This window comes from Pseudophryne corroboree, chromosome 6 (genome assembly GCF_028390025.1).
Source record: "Pseudophryne corroboree isolate aPseCor3 chromosome 6, aPseCor3.hap2, whole genome shotgun sequence".
NCBI lineage: Eukaryota > Metazoa > Chordata > Amphibia > Anura > Myobatrachidae > Pseudophryne > Pseudophryne corroboree.
Genome location: NC_086449.1, coordinates 14477316 through 14498741, shown reverse-complemented (window position 1 = coordinate 14498741; position 21426 = coordinate 14477316). Strand labels below are relative to the sequence as shown.

The window sequence follows — 21426 nt, the reverse complement described above, 5'->3', positions numbered from 1 at the left end:
AACAGTCACCGATTGAGATCTTGTCTGATGTCTTGTCTGATGTACATGTTGTCTGATGTCTCTCGGTGCTTTTGCTATAAATAGCGAGCAAAAGCTGTTCCATTGTCCATAAATTTACAGTCTCTAAAGTATTGGGCTATCGTAAAAGTTAAAGTCACTAGGGATATTGGGGGGCTTGTGGCATAGTTCATCAATGGTCTGTATAAAAGAGGTTGTCAAATTCTTCTTCCAAGCGGATGTCTTTGTACCTTGGAGGAAAACAAAGGAGAAATGGGTGAAAGAAACGGACCGTGGAATCACATTTTCATCACAACATTGTCTCTATCGTTGGGTCATAAATCAAATTGGTTGTTGTTATTACAGTGTCCTCGCTCCTCAGACTCATCACCCTGGTATTACCTTTACACTTCGTTAAAATCCGAACGCATCTAAATATCAGTCCAACCAATATGACGACTCCCAGAATACACAAGAGAAATTTCCCTACATCCATTATAATACCTTGGGCCCATTCTCCTAAACCAGAGAACCAATTTCGTGGGTTCAACCATGACACCCAACTGGTCAGCCCATTACCCACAGCAGCGAGTGTGAGATTGTGTTTCCTTCGAAACTCCCACTTCAATTGCAAAATGTCATCCATCTTTTGGTCTATGACCTCGGCCGGGTCCTCAGTGCTGTTTGTAATATACGTGCAGCACTTTACTCCATATTGAGTTGCTAGGGTGACACAATACCCGCCTGTCACTGCTGTGAGATAATTGAGAATCATCCTATGCTGGACCAGTTCTGTTTTGTAGGCTTGTAACTCTCTCCCAGTATACCTGAATGTGTCGTCATACATTTCGGTGATATTGGCTAACAAATTTGCTAGCGCAGATATATCTATAGTTTAACACTCCTCTGGCGGTACGAGTGATATCTAACGCGAGTAGGACTTGAATCCCGGTGGATTTATGGATCAGATCAGATGCCGGATGCTCTGTCCTCTCAATCAGGTGCCGTTTAATGACGTGCTCGTAATGAGTGTGAGTATAAGGAGCTTGGGCACCGCAGTGAATGTCTTTCATTTTGATATGGGATACAGTCATTACTTCAGGCAGTACTTTTCCAATGTAACACAATCCCTCTGAGTTTGGGGCAAGCCACTTATACGCCTTTCTCCCGCATATGAAATATGCATCATCTGGGAGAACATATGGGACAGAGTATGACATTACCATGTTACAAATTTTCCATGTGAAATCTCCTAACCCTAATTCTCCCATCTGTTTAGTACACGTATCTATTTGTACGATATGTGCACAGTATCCTGGTGATACTTCTCCAACTTGCATGGTCCTACTTCCTAGATTGTACCTATACCGGAAAAATATTCCATGGTCGGCTATCTGGCGTATAAGTTCTGTGTCTATGGGCATTCTGTCGGCTCTATGTGAAAATGTCATGGTTTGATTACTCCATGACACTTCCCAATTTCCCGGCTTTCGGGGATTGGAAATGTTAAAGCATACAAAGGACTTATCCACATGATATTGGTGGAGCTACAAACTAGGAGGACTAGAGATATTAAACCTCTTGTCCACCGGCCTCCCACCACTTAGCTCAAGTACCTCTCCTACAGTTAAAGGGAATGGTACTAGTCCTGATTTGCTGTGACCTTGAGGTACTTGAGAGCATACCCAACAGTCTGTCTGGTTTAACACTTTACCCACTAAGGAGTGATAGTCACTCAATGGATGCCGGTCCATGTGGACATTAAAACTGGACTGAAATTTCTTGATGCACCCATCCTCAGCCACATTGTCACAGTGCCCACAGATGCAGTTCTCTTCAGCCAACAATCCTTCACAATTCCTTCTATTGTCAATGCTATCAGATCGTTTTCTGATACTCGCCTTTACTCTGTGATTGTGCTGCTCTTGGAAATCTACGCCTCCATCCTGGTCATCAGAACCCATTCCAGATCCTTTCTCGACCTCCATGGTACTCCCACCGAAACAGACTGCTCTGGTCAACATCATGGTCAACAGGAAAATCCGGATCACAGTCTCTTGGGGCAAGTCCATCTTATAGGAGGAAAAGGAGAAATTTGTAATGGGGGTACAAAAAAAAATAATTGAGGGGAAAGAAAAATGTTACGATGTCTTCTAGTCTTGTTGTTCCTCTTGCTCTGTTGTCATCTTAAAGGTGCTGTCTCTCAATCTTCCAAACGAACATTCTGTTGATACAATATTCCTTCCAAATCTGCGATCTTTCTGTAAGGAGCAAAAATCTTGCATTACCATTTGTCTAACTGATGTGTGACATACCATCTGTAAAGCATGAGAACATGAGAGAGAAGAGGAAAAAAAAAAAAAACGAGAGAGAGAACAATTCATATATATGTTACCTAAAACAACAAACAAAAAAAAAACATTGTCAGATCTTCCATTCACCATCAGGCTGTCACACCATCACATCCATTGGTATCTTTGCGCAGTCTCCCCCACCAGTATTTCCACACTTCACCCTTTTGTGCCTGGCCAGGACACACCGATGTCGGTAGGTCATGTCAAAGTCGAAAAATATTATGCTACACACTGCCATATATTCACCCCATGCGCTTGCCCGCTGCACGTGCACATTCTCTCCCGTGCGTGCGCATATTCGCAGTTGCGTAATGTAGTTTCTACGGCCGTGCGCATCGACGCGTGGTATGTGCATTTACGGTAGAGTTTGTGTGCGTCTAGCGGGCGATTCAAATGTTACATAGTAAATCCAAATAGTATGTTTTATAGGTAATGTTCCCCTTAATAATAACTGTAAGTTTGTTTATTGTAACTGGTCGCTGGACAGAGGAATTCCTCTTTGCATGATGCGAAGGGTCAGACAGGGTTTGAGCAGTTGTGTTTGGTACCTAACTAAAGAACATTTTATTAGAAACAATCCGGTGCTGGTTAGGTAAAGATTAATCGCTCCTGCGTATAGTTATGTCTATTTGTAGTTTCTGGACAGTTACTATATTTGCGGTTCATTATCCATGCGGCGGGAATTCTGAGATTCCCTCCCACCTGAGCAGTTCGATATAGTCACAGCCCACCTGTTCAAACTAACCTATGACCTTTTGTTATGATGCGGGGAGACATTCCTGTGTCCAATGAACAATGAGATTATAGGTCCCTTTGTAGTGTACTGTACGCAGTGTATAAAAGAACAGCCAGCCTGGCCAGCTCAGTCTCTCACTCCACAAACGGTTTTCATCTTGACCAACTCGGAGCTGGTACCAGGACTGCGCAGCGAATCATTCCCCAGTGTGTGTAAGTAATTCTCTGTAGCCAACTTGTTCCCTGTTTGTATTTGCCATATTCTCTCTCTCTCTGTTATTGTATAGGATTAAGACGCTATTGTATATTTATGTGTAGTTATTCTGCTTAGATATTGATGTTAGCCTGTAGTGTATGAACTGTTAACTGTTTACCTTTTTTCACATAGCTAGATATTGTTTGTAAAGGTGTTGGAACCTTAGCAAGGTATTGTGTGTTTATTACATTACTGAGGGTATTCGATCAAGCAGCTTTTGTATTAACAAGGTTAAGCAGCGTTATATCGCTACGGTATTTCAGTAGTAAGATTTACAGTACAAATTCAATCTTTCATTGTGTTGCATACAAGGTTTACTGAGTGTCATCCCGTGAGCGTCTGCGCCGCTCGTGTTCCCCTCGTGGTCACGAGCGTATGCTACGCTGTTTGCGTAGCATTATGGTAGTCGGCTGCCTATAGCTTGCTCGACACCAAGCGTTAAGCTGTGAGCGAGCGTGCCGCATGTGCGTCTCGACCACGGCTAAGCGTCTGCTACACTAAGTGCGTACCCTTACGGTACCCCATACACCAATAGCGTACTGAGTCTCTTACCCACATATAGTGAATGTTATAAGATAAATATGTAGCTTTATCAGTCACACTGGGGTTGGATAGACTTCTGCAAAGACCAAGTAGCTATGTGATGTTTGAGTTCTGCCGATGAACGTCAGAGATGGGAAAAAGAAACATTTACAGATAAATTACAAAGTTTACCCGGCCGTTCCTGAGTCTACACGGAACTGACCTCCCAATATCATTAACTGTAACCTCAGGCTTACTATTAAGGCTACTGATTTACTGGCTGCAAATTACAGGTGCGGCCCAAAATTCTTCTTATATGATCCCTGATTACAATTTCGTGTATCATGACTCTGCTCATGTTTTTGTCTAGGGGGTTGATATACCTTTTGTGGATCTTTAAACCTACAACTTCGTGCAAAATGACCTTCCTTCTGGCAATTATAACATCTTATCATCTTTGACTTTCTCACAGGGGTTTGGGGCTAAAGCTGGTGTGGCTTCGTTGTCAGGGCTTGTCTACTGATTGTCATTTGCTTACTGCCCTGTGACTCCAGGTGTCTTTTGATGTTCCATTCAATTATAACATCATCTTGTGTTGGTTCTATAATATGAGATACATTTGTTTGTGCGTGATATATAACACTGTACGTACCTGTGGACACGACCTCACCTGACCCTCCGCAAGGGGGTTTGACTACTGCCTTTACCGATTTGGTTGCGTCCACCTGGATGTCTTGTATGATGGCTGCTGGAAATGGTGCCGACCTCGTGCTGGGCTCACTTTCTTGCTAGTAATCCTGAGGGAAGTTTAACATGGAGTGCAACTTGCATGGGTTAACAGTTGTACATTTAACAGTTTTACTTTTATCATTGTTACATTCGTTACAATTATTCTTATCATCTATACAGTTACTAAGTGCCTGTTTATCATACACCAGTGTGCCATTCTCTGTAACCACTTTCTCTCTTGTTGCCATATTTTTCTTACCAAAGTGAGAGTCAGCTGTGTAAGCTAATTCCCTTTGTATCTCACCTTCTTGTTGCCATATCTGTAAACAATCATAATGTCTAATCCGTTGCTTCCCGGATTTTATGAGACAGATCCTTCTCCTTAAATTATGCAATACCTCTGAGTCAAAACTACCTATCCCAGGAAATGGTGCTTTATCCCCCTTCGTCATTCGTGTCCATTCATCACAAAAGGTCTCAGTGTGGGGACCATACTTCCCCCACATTACTAACCGAGCAGACCCTCGGGGTCTGCAAGCCTCTTCAGTCTGAACCCTGACTGCTAAATGTCCCTGTGTTGTGCACTTGGCTTCCATTGTGGACCTTTTTATCACAGAAAAACTTCCTAAAATGCACCAAACACAGAAGTCTACGGTGGAAGTTTTCCAAGCTCTTCCACCAGCTTCTTCTGCTCCGAGTACAACGAATCGGCCCCTTTTAGCAGACCCACGTAATCGTTGCAGGCCCTACTAGCGAAAATTCCTTACCTTTATATTTTACACAAATCAGGCTTGCATGTGCTCCCTACAACATGCATGAGGGCAATTTAAATATACGACCTCATATCACGTTGCGTTATTGGTCACTCATACAACCGTGCGGTCCAATCGTACCACTTATAGACACTTGTTGCCTATAAATGGTAGGATCATTGGAGTCTCCCTACTGTGCTCCAAAACAGCTGGAGCGTAATACCACGAAAACTTTATCACACTTCGTCGCACTTGTTCACCAAGACCGTGCACGCACGTTTTCACCTACACCGTGCTCATCACGTATTCACCTAGACCGTGATCATCACGTATTCACCAAGACCGTGATTCACCAAGACTTACTTCACCAAGATTTACTTCACCAAGATTTACTTCACCAAGACTTCACCAAGATTTCACCAAGACTTCACCAAGAGGAGTTCAATACACTCATACCGGTTTCAACCCACTATCATTCTATAGTTTTCTGATCAGAAAAAAAATAATAATCATTTCCCGTAATCTGATAGCTCTCCCCAGAGGTATTACAGTAAAGTAAGGTATTTAAACTAAATTTTGGAAACTGAAATCAATTTGTGCTATTATTGTGTTGCTTCCGTATCGCCTACTAAAACAATACTATCGTGTGATTTGTATTATGTGGGCGTACCCATACGCTCCGTTGCGTAATATACGCTATGTGTGTAAGCCCTTGCGTCGTGTACGCTTGTCCCACCCCTTTGTTAGGGACACGTGTACACAGGCCAGACACGTCCACAGTAACACAAGTAACACGTTTCTATCAATGCAAATGATTTTTAACTGTAATCATTTACTGAACACCACACAGATCTTTCCTTGTATCTTTAGGCAAAGCCGTGTGCATGTTTTACAAATTACTCCTTTACGTATTAATTTTACTTTTAACTACCAATAGCAACAAATCTTTCTCAGCACGTTATCAATGATAAATGGCAAACAGGAAAGTGAGATATGTGAAAATACACAGATGAAAATGCAATTCTAAATTAATCTAATAACATACATTGATGTAAGCACGCACATATAGATATTACATCTATGAGACCCTATTCAGTGCTTCTAATTTGCATATGAATGTGCTTTTTAACCATCTGTGAAGGCGATTTCTTTCACTGCTGGGAGAGAAAAAAAAAACCCAGTTACACAGGTTCATTTGCATTTCAATGGCCCATCTCACAAGTAGCAGAGTTAAACAGGCTCTTGAAGGGAGGAAAAAAGAAAAAGAAAAAAAACACAACTTAGTTTTATTTGTATATTGCCTAAATCAAATATTCATTTTACTATTAACTTATATTAAACTCTATCTGAACCACTTATGATTGACTATGATATGGTTTAAATAAATGCATTAAAAACTCATTAAATGATTATTTCTTTTTGACAATGGATGGCTGATTATTTCCCGAGTCAACTGAAAATCAGCCATTCAGAAATTTTTTTTGACCTTCCCAAAATGGCAGCTGCTCCTCCCCCTTCCACATCCATGAGGTTTACACAAAATGGAGGACAGACCATGCGGCTTCTTTTGTCACAAAGAAAATCATCATTCCAGCTCCTTAAGTTATTCTAGGCCTGAGCTAAAAATAAAACTATCAAGCCATGCAGAGCGACCAAAAATACTTTTAAACCTATTTAAACAGACAAGCAATCCAATCTGCGTGTGCAGTTGGCACCAAATAGAAATAAAAACCAGATTTAAAAAGACAATAGCTTAATGCTCCTACCTTCTTCGGATTCCACCAGCATCCCTACAAACCAAAAGAATCAGACGCAGACTCTCATCTGATCAGCACTACAAGATACTACCTTTCCTCCCTTTGCTGATCGATAAAGTCTGCGCGTTTTCGCCTGACTGCGGATATGAGGTGGACCGGACTTGAGCCCCCAATTGATAGAGTCAGTTATCTACCTTTTAACATTAGCTATATACTAATACCGTGTAGCCGTAATGGCCGCTAAACCACGTGCACGTGATACGCTCTCCGTACGCTATTTGCGTATGAAGGCCTCGCACGTGGTACGCAAATTACGTACACACGCTACGCTGGGTGTACGGAATACACACAGCGAGCGTACACACAGACAGCAACCTTTATAAACTTTAAACACAGAATATGTTCACACTGTATACCTTGGTACTGTAACACTGTAATAATGTACTGCTTATAGACCTTCTTAACCTTGTTAATATAAGCTGCTTGAGCGATTGAGACGCTCCAAATACCCTCAGCAATGTAATAAACACACAATAACTTGCTAAGGTTCCAAAACCTTTACTAACGAGATTTAGTTATGCAAAAAGGGAAAATACAGTTAACATCTTATACACTACAGACTAACATCAATACCTAAACATGATAACTACACATATACAATATACAACAGTTTAACAATAACAGAGAGAGAGAGAGTATGGCAAATACAAACAGAGAACAAGTTGGTTACAGAGAAAAACTTACACACTGGGGAATGATCGCTGCGCAGTCCTGGTCACCAGCTCCACAGTTAGTCAGTGATGAAAACCTTTTGTGGAGAGTAGACTGAGCTGGCCCAAACTGGCTGTTCCTTATATACACTGCATACAGTACACTACAAAGGGACCTATATCTCATTGTTCATTGGACACAGGAATCTGTCTTCACATTACAACAAAAGGTCATAGGTTTGTTTGAACAGGTGGGCTGTGACTATTCCAGACTGCTCAGGTGGGAGGGAATCTCAGGATTCCCACCACATGGACAATGAACTGCAAATACAGTAAATGTCCAGAAACTATTTATAGACATAACTATACGCAGGAGCAATTAATCTCTACCTAACCAGCACCAGATTGTTTCTAATAAAATACTCTTCGGTTAGGTACCAAACACCATCGCTCAGACCCTATCTGACCCTTCGTATCATGCAAAGAGGAATTCCTTTGTTCATGAACCAGTTATACTAAACAAACTTACAGTTATTATTAAGGGGACCATTACCTATAAAACATACTATTCAGATTAACTATGTAACAATCGAGTCGCCCACCAGACGCACACAAACTCTACCGTAAATGCACATACCACACGCCTGAGCGCACGACCGTGGAGGCACCGTCACGCAACTGCGAATATGCGCACGCATGGGAGAGAATGTGCACGTGCAGCGGGCAAGCGCATGGGGTTAATATATGGCAACGTGCAGCATGATATTTTTCGACTTTGACGTGTCATACTGATGTCCTGTTTTAAAATTTGTATATAGATAAACAACAATTATACTTGCTAATCTGTAAAGCTATTATGTAAAATTGTGAGGTTCTTTTGTGACTGTATATTTGATAGTGAAATTGGGTAGTTAGCTCTAATACAATATAAACAGATGGCATGTCCTGGGCCACATTTTCAGATTGTCCTCGGATCAAGGTTTTCTGATATCCCAGAAAATCCTCTCTAAAATAAAAAAACAGATTTTTTTTACAGAGAAATACAAATTTTAATCAATAAATATTAATTTATTGTCAATAGATTTTAATTATTATTTTAGCCATGCCAAATATCAGAGTCTTTATTTCTGTTGTAGGGCATATTACTACATTGCTGTATTAAGTGTTTCATTCTAACAATTTATTAAAGTCACTAAAATATTATAAGGAAAGATAATGAAAATTGCATTTCCCCAAGTGTATTAATAACCGTCTTCTCCTTTGGTGAACTTTTCGGCTCCCCCCAGAGAATATTTCATTGGTTCCCTAATAGTCTCTGCAGTGACCTCTATGTCTATAAAATCAGATCATATCAGTGAATAATGAGCCATGTATATAATAAAAAAGACAAATTTCATGCTCTCTCTTCTCCATAATAAAAAATAATTTCTTCTATTCCTCAAACTGCATCTGACAACCAGAATTCAAGTCAACAGAAGGTGAATAATCTATGTATTGATGATGTAAGTGCTATCCATTCTAACTGAACTATTACATGCTTATCTATAATATCCACATTTTATTTTATCAGTGTCATCAGCTATATATTTCTGTGTGTGCCTTCAATGGTTGTAACAGATATTTCTTGTGTCTTTCTGATTAATTAATGTTTGAATAAAGAATTGTTTAAATTAATGTTATACTGAAATACCATTTATTTACATTGTAATTTCTTATATAGGGCCAAATGTAAAAGAGGTACACTTTGACAACAGTGTAGATTTATCAGGGATGAAAGAGGATAATCATTTGAAGGCAGAAACCAACCTGATTTTGTCTAGGAATAAACATTGCTACAAATCTTGCAGCAACAAAACCAAAAAGATCTGTACCAATCTACAGTATATACTGTATTTAATCAGCTAAGCAAATTTATTTTGTGAGATCAACTACTCCAAAATGACAACACCGATTTTGATAGTTCAGGTGTCATGCGATAGGGAGTGTGATGTAGATGTTCAATAAGGTTGCAGAATTTTTATAAGTGGTCATGTTGTTGAGGAATAACATATTAAAATTATGATTTTTTTTTCCCATAGCAAAAGCATTGAGTGGAGGGCGTGCACTTTTCCCCACTGGTTTGTAAATTGCAGCAAACTACTTGCCATTTTTTTCCTACCCTAAATTCAGTTGTTATAATGAATTATTTCTAAAATCTGTTTCCCGGAAGTTTACACTTTTGGTATACAGCAGTAAACTTTAGGGATACAGTAAAATTTTGGGATACAGTTACTTTTTGGAATACAGTAAACTTTTTTGATACAGTAAACTCAGTATATAAAAATTTGAGGGATACAGTACACTTTAGGGAAATAGTAAACTTTTGGCATACAGTAAAATTTTGTTGGTCAAAAAATATATATAAAAAAAATTGCAATCAAATTTCATACTTTGCTTTCGAGAATGTTGTTTTCTTCAAAAAAGTGTCCATTCTAAAGCAAATGCCATAGATGGTCTAAAAAAATAAAAAAGTAGTAAACATTCCCCATAAAATCAAAGCTTTCTTTCAGGTTATCCTCTCTCTAATTCTGAAAATGTAAAAATTACAAATCATTGAAAGTGCTAAATCTAACTTTAACTTTGAGAAAGAAAATGTTTGTGCATCTACAAGTGCACACATTGTAGAATAAAAAATATATTTTTTTGCTCAATTTCGAGGGGTTAACTAGTTTGCTTTTTACCCTGTGTTGTATAAATACTATATTAGTGCTGTTCAAGTATTAATAAAAAGAAGACAACATAAATGCCTCATACTGTATTTCTGCTGACTGCCTGATTATTATTCATAGCAATAATATCTACTGAGTTAATAATGAATGCTTTGGGGGACAAAAATATATTTTGCATCTAAAATCAATAATAAAACAAAAATAGAAATAAAATATCAAATATATAATTAACATTCTAGATCAGTGTTTTTAATTTTTTATTTATCATCATAACTATCAACTATTACTTTTACAGAAAAACTGAAGAAAGGGTTGAGTTATATTGATAAGTAATATTTATTTAATACAAAAAGTAATGAATCAAAATGGACAATGAATACAATATTGAGCAAACATTGGTCCTTACTCAAGACTATATATCATCAAAGTTTATACTATAGTACATTTTAAGTGGTAAAAATGAAATTTTTCTCCAGTTCTGATAATTATAGTTTTTCACAGTTTCCTCAGTGAAATATCTTTATGGCTGACATACTGTATAAACTTTTTGTTTTGGCTGTAATCATGGTAAATCCTGTAAACATTGTCAAAAAGATTCTACATTTTTGAAAAATAACCAATAAGAGCATTACTATTATAGCACTTATTGGAATGTGAGTGTGCAGTGAAACCCTAATGCTGGGTATACACTGGAAAGATCCGGCGAACATACTACAGGTCATTATAATGTTACAATATATTGTGCCCGTATACACACTATACAATCAGCTGCATGGTATGCATGATATACTACATCATTACAGTAGTAATGTTAGTGAAACTCATCGTACATATCATCAAACCATGAATTGGGTGGAATTGGTTGTACACAATTATTATCCATTGTGGACCAAAGGTTGGCCAATATATCGTATAGTGTGTTCCCAGCTTAAAGGCAATAAAAGATTCTGAAGAGACTGCAAGGAAGGAGAAATGTCAGCAAACTTGCAAGGCATCTATTAGGAATTTAGCACAGACTGAGAAACCTAGAGTTTTGTACTTGAATTAAGCCCATTTTTAGAGCTAATACCCAACATTCATTTACAGGTAGTATGCCCATATCACATAATCTTCTTTTATTTATATGGTAATAATACATATCTGTATGTACAATTTATACAGAAAGTTTAATCACTCCGATTAATAGGGCCTTTCACATACTACGGCATTAATGTCACAAGTGGTGTCCCGCAGAGTATAGTGTCAACCCTCATAATTTCTATTTTTATAAAAAGCTGTCCAGCAAATAACAGTGTAATCCTTTCCCAGCATTAGCCTCTGGACTGACAGGTGATTTAATGACCAGCCATAACTTATGTGACTAAACTTTAGTACTGTAAATAATTACTTGCATGTGAGTGAACACAGTGATATCCTTAGACGTATGTGTCCTGCACTTACTACTGTAAATTTTCAGCAACTTGCATTGTCTGGTTGCCAGATTATTTATTATTCTGGATCAGTGTATTGCATAAGAAATAAATTCTGGCTGATGACCTGTGTATCCAGCCCAGGCTTGCTTCCTGTTTTCTGCTCTGCCTAATTACTGTGCACCTAACTCTAGCTAGTCTAGTGACATCTCTTCTGCCAGGTAACTCTGCTCTGAGTAATTATTGTGCACCAACCTCTGCCTACTCTCCTCACCTCTATGCTGTCAGGAGACTCAGCTATTTCTGAATATTATGCACAAATCTCTGGCTTCGCTCCTCACCTTTACACTACCAGGTAACTCTGCTCTGCCTGATTATTGTGCCCCAACCTCTGCCTTCTCTCCTCACCTCCCGGGTTCACTACAATATGCCGGCGGTCAGGCTCCTGGCGACCAGCATACCATCGCTGGGAGCACGACCGGCGGCTTACCGACAGTGTGGCGAGCGCAAATGAGCCCCTTGTGGGCTCACTGCGCTCGCCACGCTATGGGCACGGTGGCGCGCTACACGCACCACACTATTTTATTCTCCCTCCAGGGGGGTTGTGGACCCCCACGAGGGAGAATAAGTGTCGGTATGCCAGCTGTCGGGACCCCCGCACCGGTATACTGTGCGCCTGGATCCCGTCAGTCGGCATACTGAAGACCACCCCACTTCCCCACTGCCAGGTAACTGTGCTGTGCCTAATTATTGTGCATAAAACTCTGGCTTCTCCCCTCTCCACTGCCAGGTAACTCTGTTATGCCTTATTATTGTGCACCAACCTCTCCTCGTATATATACTACCAGGAAACTCTGCTCTTACTGAATATTGGGCACCAACTTGTGACTTCTCTCCTCAACTCTCTACTGCCAGGTAACTCTACTCTGTCTGATTATATTCCACCAATCTCTGGCTTCTCTCCTCACTTCTACACTGCCGGGTAACGTTACTCTGTCTGATTATATTCCACCAATCTCTGGCTTCTCTCCTCACTTCTACACTGCCGGGTAACTCTGTGCTGCCTGATTATTGTGCACAAACCTCAGGCTTCTCTCCTCACCTATACACTGCCAGGTAACTCGACTGTGTCTGATTATTGTGCACCATCCTCTGGCTTCTCTCCTCACCTCTTCACTGCCAGGTAACTCTTCTGTGACTGATTATTGTGCACCAACCTCTGGCTTCTCTCCTTACCTTTCCACTGCCATGTAACATAGCTCTGCATTATTTCTGTCCTCCATCCTCTGGCTTCTCTCATCACATATCCAATTCTAAGTAACTCTACCTGATTATTGTGCATCAACCTTTTGGTTTCTCTCTTCACCTCTCCAATGCTAAGTTAATCTGTTTCACCTGATTATTGTGCACCAACCTCTGGCTTCTGTTATTTATTTATTATTTATTACCAGTTATTTATATAGCGCACACATATTCCACAGCGCTTTACAGAGAATATCTGCTCATTCACATCAGTCCCTGCCCCAGTGGAGCTTACAATCTATATTCCCTTTCACATGTACACACAGACACATTCACGCTAGGGTTAATTTTGTTGGGAGCCAATTAACCTGGCAGTATATTTTTGGATTGTGGGAGGAAACCGGAGTACCCGGAGGAAACCCACGCAAGTACGGGGAGAATATACAAACTCCGCACAGTTAGAGCCATGGTGGGAATCGAACCCATGACCTCAGTGCTGTGAGGCAGTAATGCTAACCATACACCATCCGTACTGTCCTTATCCAATGTTAGGTAACTCTGCTCTGATTATTGTGCACCAACCTCGGTGCATATGTCTAATTCACACCATCAATGTGTCCCCTTTTGTGTTTGCACTGTTGCTGTTGGGATTTGAGAAGCACACACATATAAGTGTATTGAACATGTATTTGGTGTTCCTGGGCTGTGATTGGGTGGTGAAAGGGAGGAGGCTACTCAGACACATGGAGATGGACTATTTTATAGGTATGTTATGGGAGTGTCTAAGATTTGTCACTGAACTGGTTGCATATACAAAGCCTGATTGCTCACATTGGAGCCCATACTGTACTATACAGTCTGCACCTGCCATAGGATCAAGAAGTATTATAGTGATTAATTATGCTTAAAGTGGGTTCAGTTATAGCACATTCAGATGCACTCTTATATAGCAGGGGAAGTGTTTTACTAGCATTGAAATAAAGTTACAGATGTGATTATGGAAAGAGTTTCTGAAATGTGTGACTCAGAAACAGCCCCATAGTCTTGCTACGCAATGAACAATGTGTAGCTGGCCGATCCGATGGGTGATGGGACCCTGCACCGTGCAGTCCATACACACTTGCATGATGCAGGGTAAGATGGTATAATATAGGATGCCATGCTGCTGAATGCAGCATACAAAAGATATTCTGTTTGGCTGATTGGAAGATACCACATATGACTGCAGGAACACAGAAATTGTGCATACAGTACACACTGAATGATGTGGCCGATATGTCATTCCCAATTGGCTGGAAATGACATATCGGACTGATAATATTCTAGTGTATACTTACCCTTCTTGTCATTCTCACTGAATCCTAGTTTTGCCTGATCACCAGCACCACCACCATCGTCATCATCATCATCATCCCTTTTTAATACCATTATATAAGTAGGGTGCATTAGCGGCCTTCAATCACTGGGGGCAATAGTGCTTGTATTTGCTGAAGTCTGCTTAATCGAAAGTGACACAGTTTCAATGAAGTTTACAGTCTTCTTTCTTTAACAGTATGTTTCTACATTGCAGAAACAAACAGCTACATGCAGTGAGATCCAATTCAAACACATGGAAAAAATACAGACTCCTTGCAGATAGTGTCCTAAATGGGATAGAACACCTCCACACGTACTGTAGAGTCCTGATCCGGATAATCCTCTCCATACAGATAGTCCTAACTGGGATATAACCAGGGGTGCTATTAGCTCTGTAAGGCCCTGGAAATGAGATGGGGTGTGGCCAATGTGGCAGTAGGTGTCCACTCCCCCTCATTTGAAAATAGTTTAAAGTTAAATATGTCTGGCTGTGAAGTGACCGCATGCTCTGAAGAGGGGGCACTGGTAACAGCTACAATATGAAGAGAAGGTGCGGGTGCAATTGCTCCCCACTCTCCTGGCTCCCACACACCACATAGGGAGAGAAGAGAGGACTGACTGCCTCTGCAGCTGCCTCTCTCCCCATTCAGCACACAGCAGCATATGCTCTATTGGGGAGAGGTCTTCTCTCTCACTGCAATGAACAGACAGGCGCAGGGTCAGCGGGGCAACGGGACCCAGGGCCCTCTGGACCCCTACAATAGGCATGGGCCTGGGTAAACAGAACCTGCTTTCCCCTCTCGGCACCACTGGATAGAGCCCCTCCACACAGATAGGGTCCTAATCAGGATATTTCATTCCACACAGATAGGGTCCAAACTCGTTTAGAACCCATGGCTCCCTCACTTTTTTTCTGCTTAATCAAATGCCAACCCTTACGTTATGCGCAGCATGCTCATATAAAAGATAAACATTAGCTGAGATTACATTATGTTTAACAATGCTTACTGCAGCTCTACATGTCCTACTCATGTGCAGATTATGACCAAGAATAATGTTTCCATGATATTCTTATTGGGATTCCAAAATATGGAACATTTTAACATTCTTTTCTTCACCATTCTCCTTGGGATTTACTGTGTGACACTGGCTGGAAATTTCCTGATTATCACATTAGTGCTCTACAGCAAGAACCTTCAATCTCCCATGTACTACTTCCTCACGCAGCTCTCCACATGTGATATCATGCTGACCACAGATATTGTCCCCAACATGCTTCATATTGTTCTACATGATGGGGCCACCTTATCTCTTTCTGGAGGCTTCATGCAGTTTTATTTATTTGGATCTTCAGAATCTTCAGAATGTCTTCTTCTGACAGCGATGTCTTACGATAGATATTTGGCCATATGCCACCCATTACACTATACCTACTCAATGAACCACGTGTTTTGTCTTAAGTTAGCTATTATATGTTGGCTGTTGGGAATATCCGCAACATTATTTCTTACTCTTGGCATAATTAAAGAGCATTTCTGTGGGCCAAATGTTATCGACCATTTTTTCTGTGATTTTATCCCTCTACTAGAACTTTCCTGTTCAGACACTTCTATAGTCCAAATGATATCTACATTTCTGTGCATTCCTGTGATAGTCTGCCCAATATTTTTAATCATTGTGTCGTACACCTACATAGTCTTGGTCATATCAAAGATATCTTCATCTACAGGGAGATGGAGATCGTTCTCCACCTGTAGCTCCCACCTGACTGTTGTGTTCATATTCTACGGGACCCTGATAGCTATGTATGTGCTTCCAAATAAAGGGAAGTCATTGACTATTAATAAAATACTATCACTGATGTACACAGTTCTTGCTCCCTTTTTTAATCCTCTCATATACAGTCTGAGGAATAAAGACATCAAGGATGCTTTGTTAAAATTTATGTATAAAAACAATGATTTTTGTTTAATTAAATCTCAAATAAAAATCAAATAAATATTAACTGTATGATATTTTTATTCTAATTGTAAAAATATAATGTTATTGTATGTCACAGATGCAATATAGTGCTGATATAGTGCTTTTTACTAGTTCCAAAAGGCAGAAGACCTATTTGCAGTATAAGATAAAAAAAACTGTGGGGCTCAATCACTAAGGATTGCAATTGCAAAGGTGTTTGCAGCAGATTTGTGATTGCTGCGATGCCGACAACCTTGCCCCATCCTTCCCCGCGAATGCCTGTGCCTGTCAATCGGGCAGAGGAATTTGGATCTCTGTGATGTGATCACAGGATCTGTTCTGCACATGGACATAAGCGATCCTTACTGAATCACCCCCTGTGTTAAAATCTAAGATGATCAATAGGTTTGACTGAGTTTTTGTTTTTCTTAACGAGAATCGTTAGTCTTATTCATGTGTGATAATGCTCTTGCAGAACATCTACTCAAATGCATCCATGCCTTAGTGGAAAATACACTAGGTGGGTTCTGGAATCATGTAGGTGGGGAGAATTGGAAATTGACACAGATGACCTCATTTTACAAAGTGCGCTAAATAATCAACAAACCACTATAGTTTTGTATTTTGTAGGTTGTCTTTCTACTGTAATTCAAGCTCATAGCCTACTTGTCTGTCTCATTTGTGCTGCAAACACATATAAATTAATCATGACCATGGGGCCTAGTCATCATGACTTAATTATAGTTATGTTTTGAACTTACTGTGAGTTCAAATAACATTTTGGAGGGGTTATTCATGCCTCATTTTCAAAAATAGCACTTCCAGAAAACTGTTCTTTCTGCAGAGTCAGCTTTTTGGAATTGTGAAACTTTTCCCTTACAGCTGCATTGTTAGGGAACTCCAGCACTATGTGTGTGAAACCCCTAGAGCTAGTGAGAAGGTCTTCTGCCAATAACAACTGCTTCTGTTTCCTTAGTGCACAACATCCACACCATTACTTAGGGGGCTGCCTGGGCTTAAACCTCTAGCAGCAGGTGCTCACACAACAGGCTGGAGACCACATGGTCATTAATCTGGAGTTTAGCAGCTGACATGGCATAGGTTAGTTGTAGGCACACTGGATGCAGGATGACTTGGCAAGGCTGGGGTTAATAACAAACAGACTTTGGCTAGGTTATGCAGACTAAGCTTGCATAACAGAAGACAGTAGGACTTTATAAAAACCAGATATACAGAAAAGCAGGATTGAATTACATTTGTAGGATATGCTGGCTGAAGACTACTGAACTAGGAGTGTGCAGGAATCACAGAAGGCCAATGGCAACTGAAGCAATGAGGTGTGAGTTATAGGACACATAGCCAGGCAGGGTTAACTGCTGGAACAATCAGGTGCTGTGTGTGTACTGATTGATAGCAGAGTGCTGACAGCATGAACTAATTTAAAGAGAGACTTGCTAAATGAACTGTGTCCAGGCTGCAGATTGCAATAACAAACAGAGCCTAAGTTGTAGCTTGAGTACTGGAAATGCTGCAGGCTTGTGACTTACAGGCATTAATGCAGTGAATATACTTTACTGCAGAAGGCATCCACGGACACACAGGCCAGATGTGCATGGAACTAGGACAGGACGGTTATATTCACAATGACTTGAGAGGAGCCAGGACATGAATCAGGAACCAACACAATAGTAACTGGAGGGCCACGGCAAGTCAAGGACATGGATCAGGAATGGACAAAGGATAGCAGGTGTTGGGAAGGATCCAAGTGGGCATGGGTGCAGGACTGGCAGTGACAGCACACTGAAGACTTGAGGCAAGGTACAAGGATGCAGGATGCAAACAGATAGACTAAGGCACAGGAACAGAGTACTGTACAGTGTACAGTGACCATGTGACAGGCTTCCCTAGGTAACAGGACCTAGAGAATTTCACCAGCAGGGTGGAACTGACAAGGAGTCAGGTAATGAGGCATTCCAAACAGGTGTGCTGCTGCAAGTGACAGCCAGCAGCCTAGTTGCTAGGAGACAGCCAGAATATAGACTCGGCAGTCTTGGCGCACGTTGGCACCAATGACAAAGTTAGTGGTAGATGGGATGTCCTTAAAAATTATTACAGGGATCTAGATCACACACTTAAGGCAAGGACATCTAAGGTAATATTATCCAAAATATTATCTGTGCCACGCGCTGGCCCAGGGAGACAGAGTGAGATTAGGGAGGTAAATGTGTGGTTAAGAGAGTGGTGTAGGAAGGAGCGGTTTGTTTTCCTTGAACATTGCGCAGACTTCTCTGTCAGGTGCCATCTTTTTTATCATGATGGATTGCACCTGAATGGGGAGGGGGCAGCAGTGCTTGGGGAAAGGATGGTTAGAAGGTTGGAGGAGATTTTAAACTAGATGTCTAGGGGGGATTAGAAAGAATGTATGATATGATCAGGGAGAGCAGTAAGGAGGGATGTATTAAGTATAATGGGGGTGGAGAGGCGAAGAGGGGAATTACAGCCAGCAATGGAAAATCAAGGAAAAGTCATTTAAGTAAGGAAATGACATCAACAAACAAACAATAAAGACAAGGGAATCACTAACCTATAGTGCATTCTTGCAAATGCAAGAAGCCTAACAGGTAAAATAGTGGATTTAGAAATGATTGCATTAAAAAATAAATATGATATTATAGGTGTTATGGGGACATGGTGGGATGATTCTCATGGCTGGGCAGTAAGCTTGGGGGGATATACTCTTTTCAGGAAAAACATGGCTATTAAAATGGGAAGAGGTTAATGTCTTTATGTTAAGCCATTCTTAAAACCAGATTTAATAGATGATATTTATGAGGGCACTGGAGATACCATGGAGTCACTATGGGTTGAAATTTAAAGTGGGGGTAAAGGTACAAAAAAGCTATTAATAGGGACATGCTACAAACCACCGGACATTAGTGTGACTGAGGAATTACAACAGCAAATATAAAAAGCTGCAGAACTGGAGGAACTCCTAATCATTGGAGATTTTAATTATCCGGACATAAATTGGAACAACGAATTATGATATACAGCTAGGGGAAACATGTTCTTAAATATGTTAAAAGATCATTACTTGCCTCAAGTTATCAAGTAACCAACTAGAATTACAGTAGTACTATACTGGACCTAGTAATAATAATAATAATAATAATGTGGAGATTATATCAAATACTAAAGTACGGGAGACCATGGGAAACAGCGATCATAGTATGGTCATATTCAATATTAGTTTTAAAAAGCTTCACTCTAAGGGTTCAACTAAGACTTTTGACTTTAGAAAAGGAGATTTCAACATGCTGAAACGCACTAGAGATCATTTGTAGGAAAATGTTGTTTCATGGTAAGAACACTGCTGAAATGTGGGATACTTTTAAAATGTTGTTCGATAAGTATACTCATAAATTCATTCCCATGCGCAGTAAACACATGAGTTTTAAATTTAAACCGGTGTGGATTAATAAGAAGTTAAGGAAGAAATAGATAAAAAGAGGCATGCTTTCAAAGCATTTAAATTGGTTGGAAAGGCGAGGTCATTCCACTACTGCAAGGAATGTAACAAAAATGCAAAATAGAAATCAGAGCAGCCAAAATAGAACACGAAAAGCAAATCGCTAAGGAGAGTAAAACAAACCCTAAAATGGTTTTTAAGTATATAATTGGTAAAAGGTTAAAAAAAGACAATATAGGACCATTAAAAGGAGAGTTGGGAGTCTTGATTAATAATTACAAAATAAAAGCTGAAATATTGAACAATTGTTTTTTCATCAGTGTTTACTAGAAAGGGCCAGATGGTGGGAATAGTGCATAACAAAAGTAATGATAATGTCCCATTGCTGAGTGCTTGCTTGAGAGAGGAGTTAGTCCCTGAGCGACTAAACAAAATTAAGATAAATAAATTTCCTGGTCCAGATGGACTTCACCCAAGGGTTCTTATGGAGCTAAACTCTGAACTAGCAAGGACTTTATATATGATGTTCTATGATTCAATTACAACAGGCATATTACATAAGGACTAGTATATAGCAGATGTAGGGCCATTATTTAAAAAGGGAATTAAAACGCATCCTGGTTACTTCAGACTGGTAAGTTTGACATCTATTGTGGGGAAAATATTGGAAGTAATATTAAAGAATAGCATACAGTATTACTTGCAGTCTTCCAAAGTTATTAATAGGAACCAGCATGGTTTTGTAAGGGACAGGTCATGTCAAACTAACTTAATTAGCTTCTATGGGAAAGTGAGCAAACAGCTTGACTAGGGAAATGCAGTGGATATGGTGTATTTAGATTTTGCTAAAGCCTTCGACACAGTGCCACACATGATGCTGATTTTCAAATTGAGAGCTTGGTCAAGGAAACACAATTTCTACTTTGGTAAGTAGTTGGCTGGATTACATGGAACAGTGAGTGGTGGTTAATTGGATATTTTTCAACTGGGCTACAGTATTCAGTGGAATACCAAAAGGGTCCGTACTCGGGCCACTACTGTTCAACATATTTATTAATGACCTAGGAGTAGGTATGGAAAGCACAGTGTACATTTTTGCAGATGATACAAAACTGTGTAGGGTAATTAATTCTGACACTAACTGTAAGTTTGAGCAGCTAAATGTAGAATAAGATTTAATATAGAAAAATGTAAAGCCATGCACTTTGGGAATAAAAATAACCATGCAACCTACAAATAAAATGGGGCAAATATAGGGTAAACAGTAATAGAAAAAGATTTGGGGGTGATCATTGATAATGGGGTTAGCAACAGTACCCAATGTCAAAATGCAGCAATGAAGTCAAATAAGGTATTAGCATGCATAAAACGGGGAATCGAGATAAGGGATGAGAGTGTATTTCTACCACTATATAAATCAATGGTACGGCCACATCTTGAATATTGTGTGCAATTATGGGCATTGCAC

The 21426-nt window shown here is 40.0% G+C and overlaps 1 protein-coding gene across 1 annotated transcript; it reads left to right on the top strand.

The window, feature by feature from the left end:
- Positions 1-15517: 15517 nt before the first annotated feature.
- Positions 15518-16525, top strand: LOC134933999 (olfactory receptor 5P52-like). The gene has a single exon (XM_063929525.1). The coding sequence runs from the start codon at positions 15518-15520 to the stop codon at positions 16523-16525; it is 1008 nt and encodes a 335-aa protein (XP_063785595.1).
- Positions 16526-21426: the final 4901 nt, after the last annotated feature.

Coding starts and splice junctions, on each gene's coding strand:
- LOC134933999 (XM_063929525.1), top strand. CDS start 15,518: ATGTTTAACAATGCTTACTGCAGCTCTACATGTCCTACTCATGTGCAG.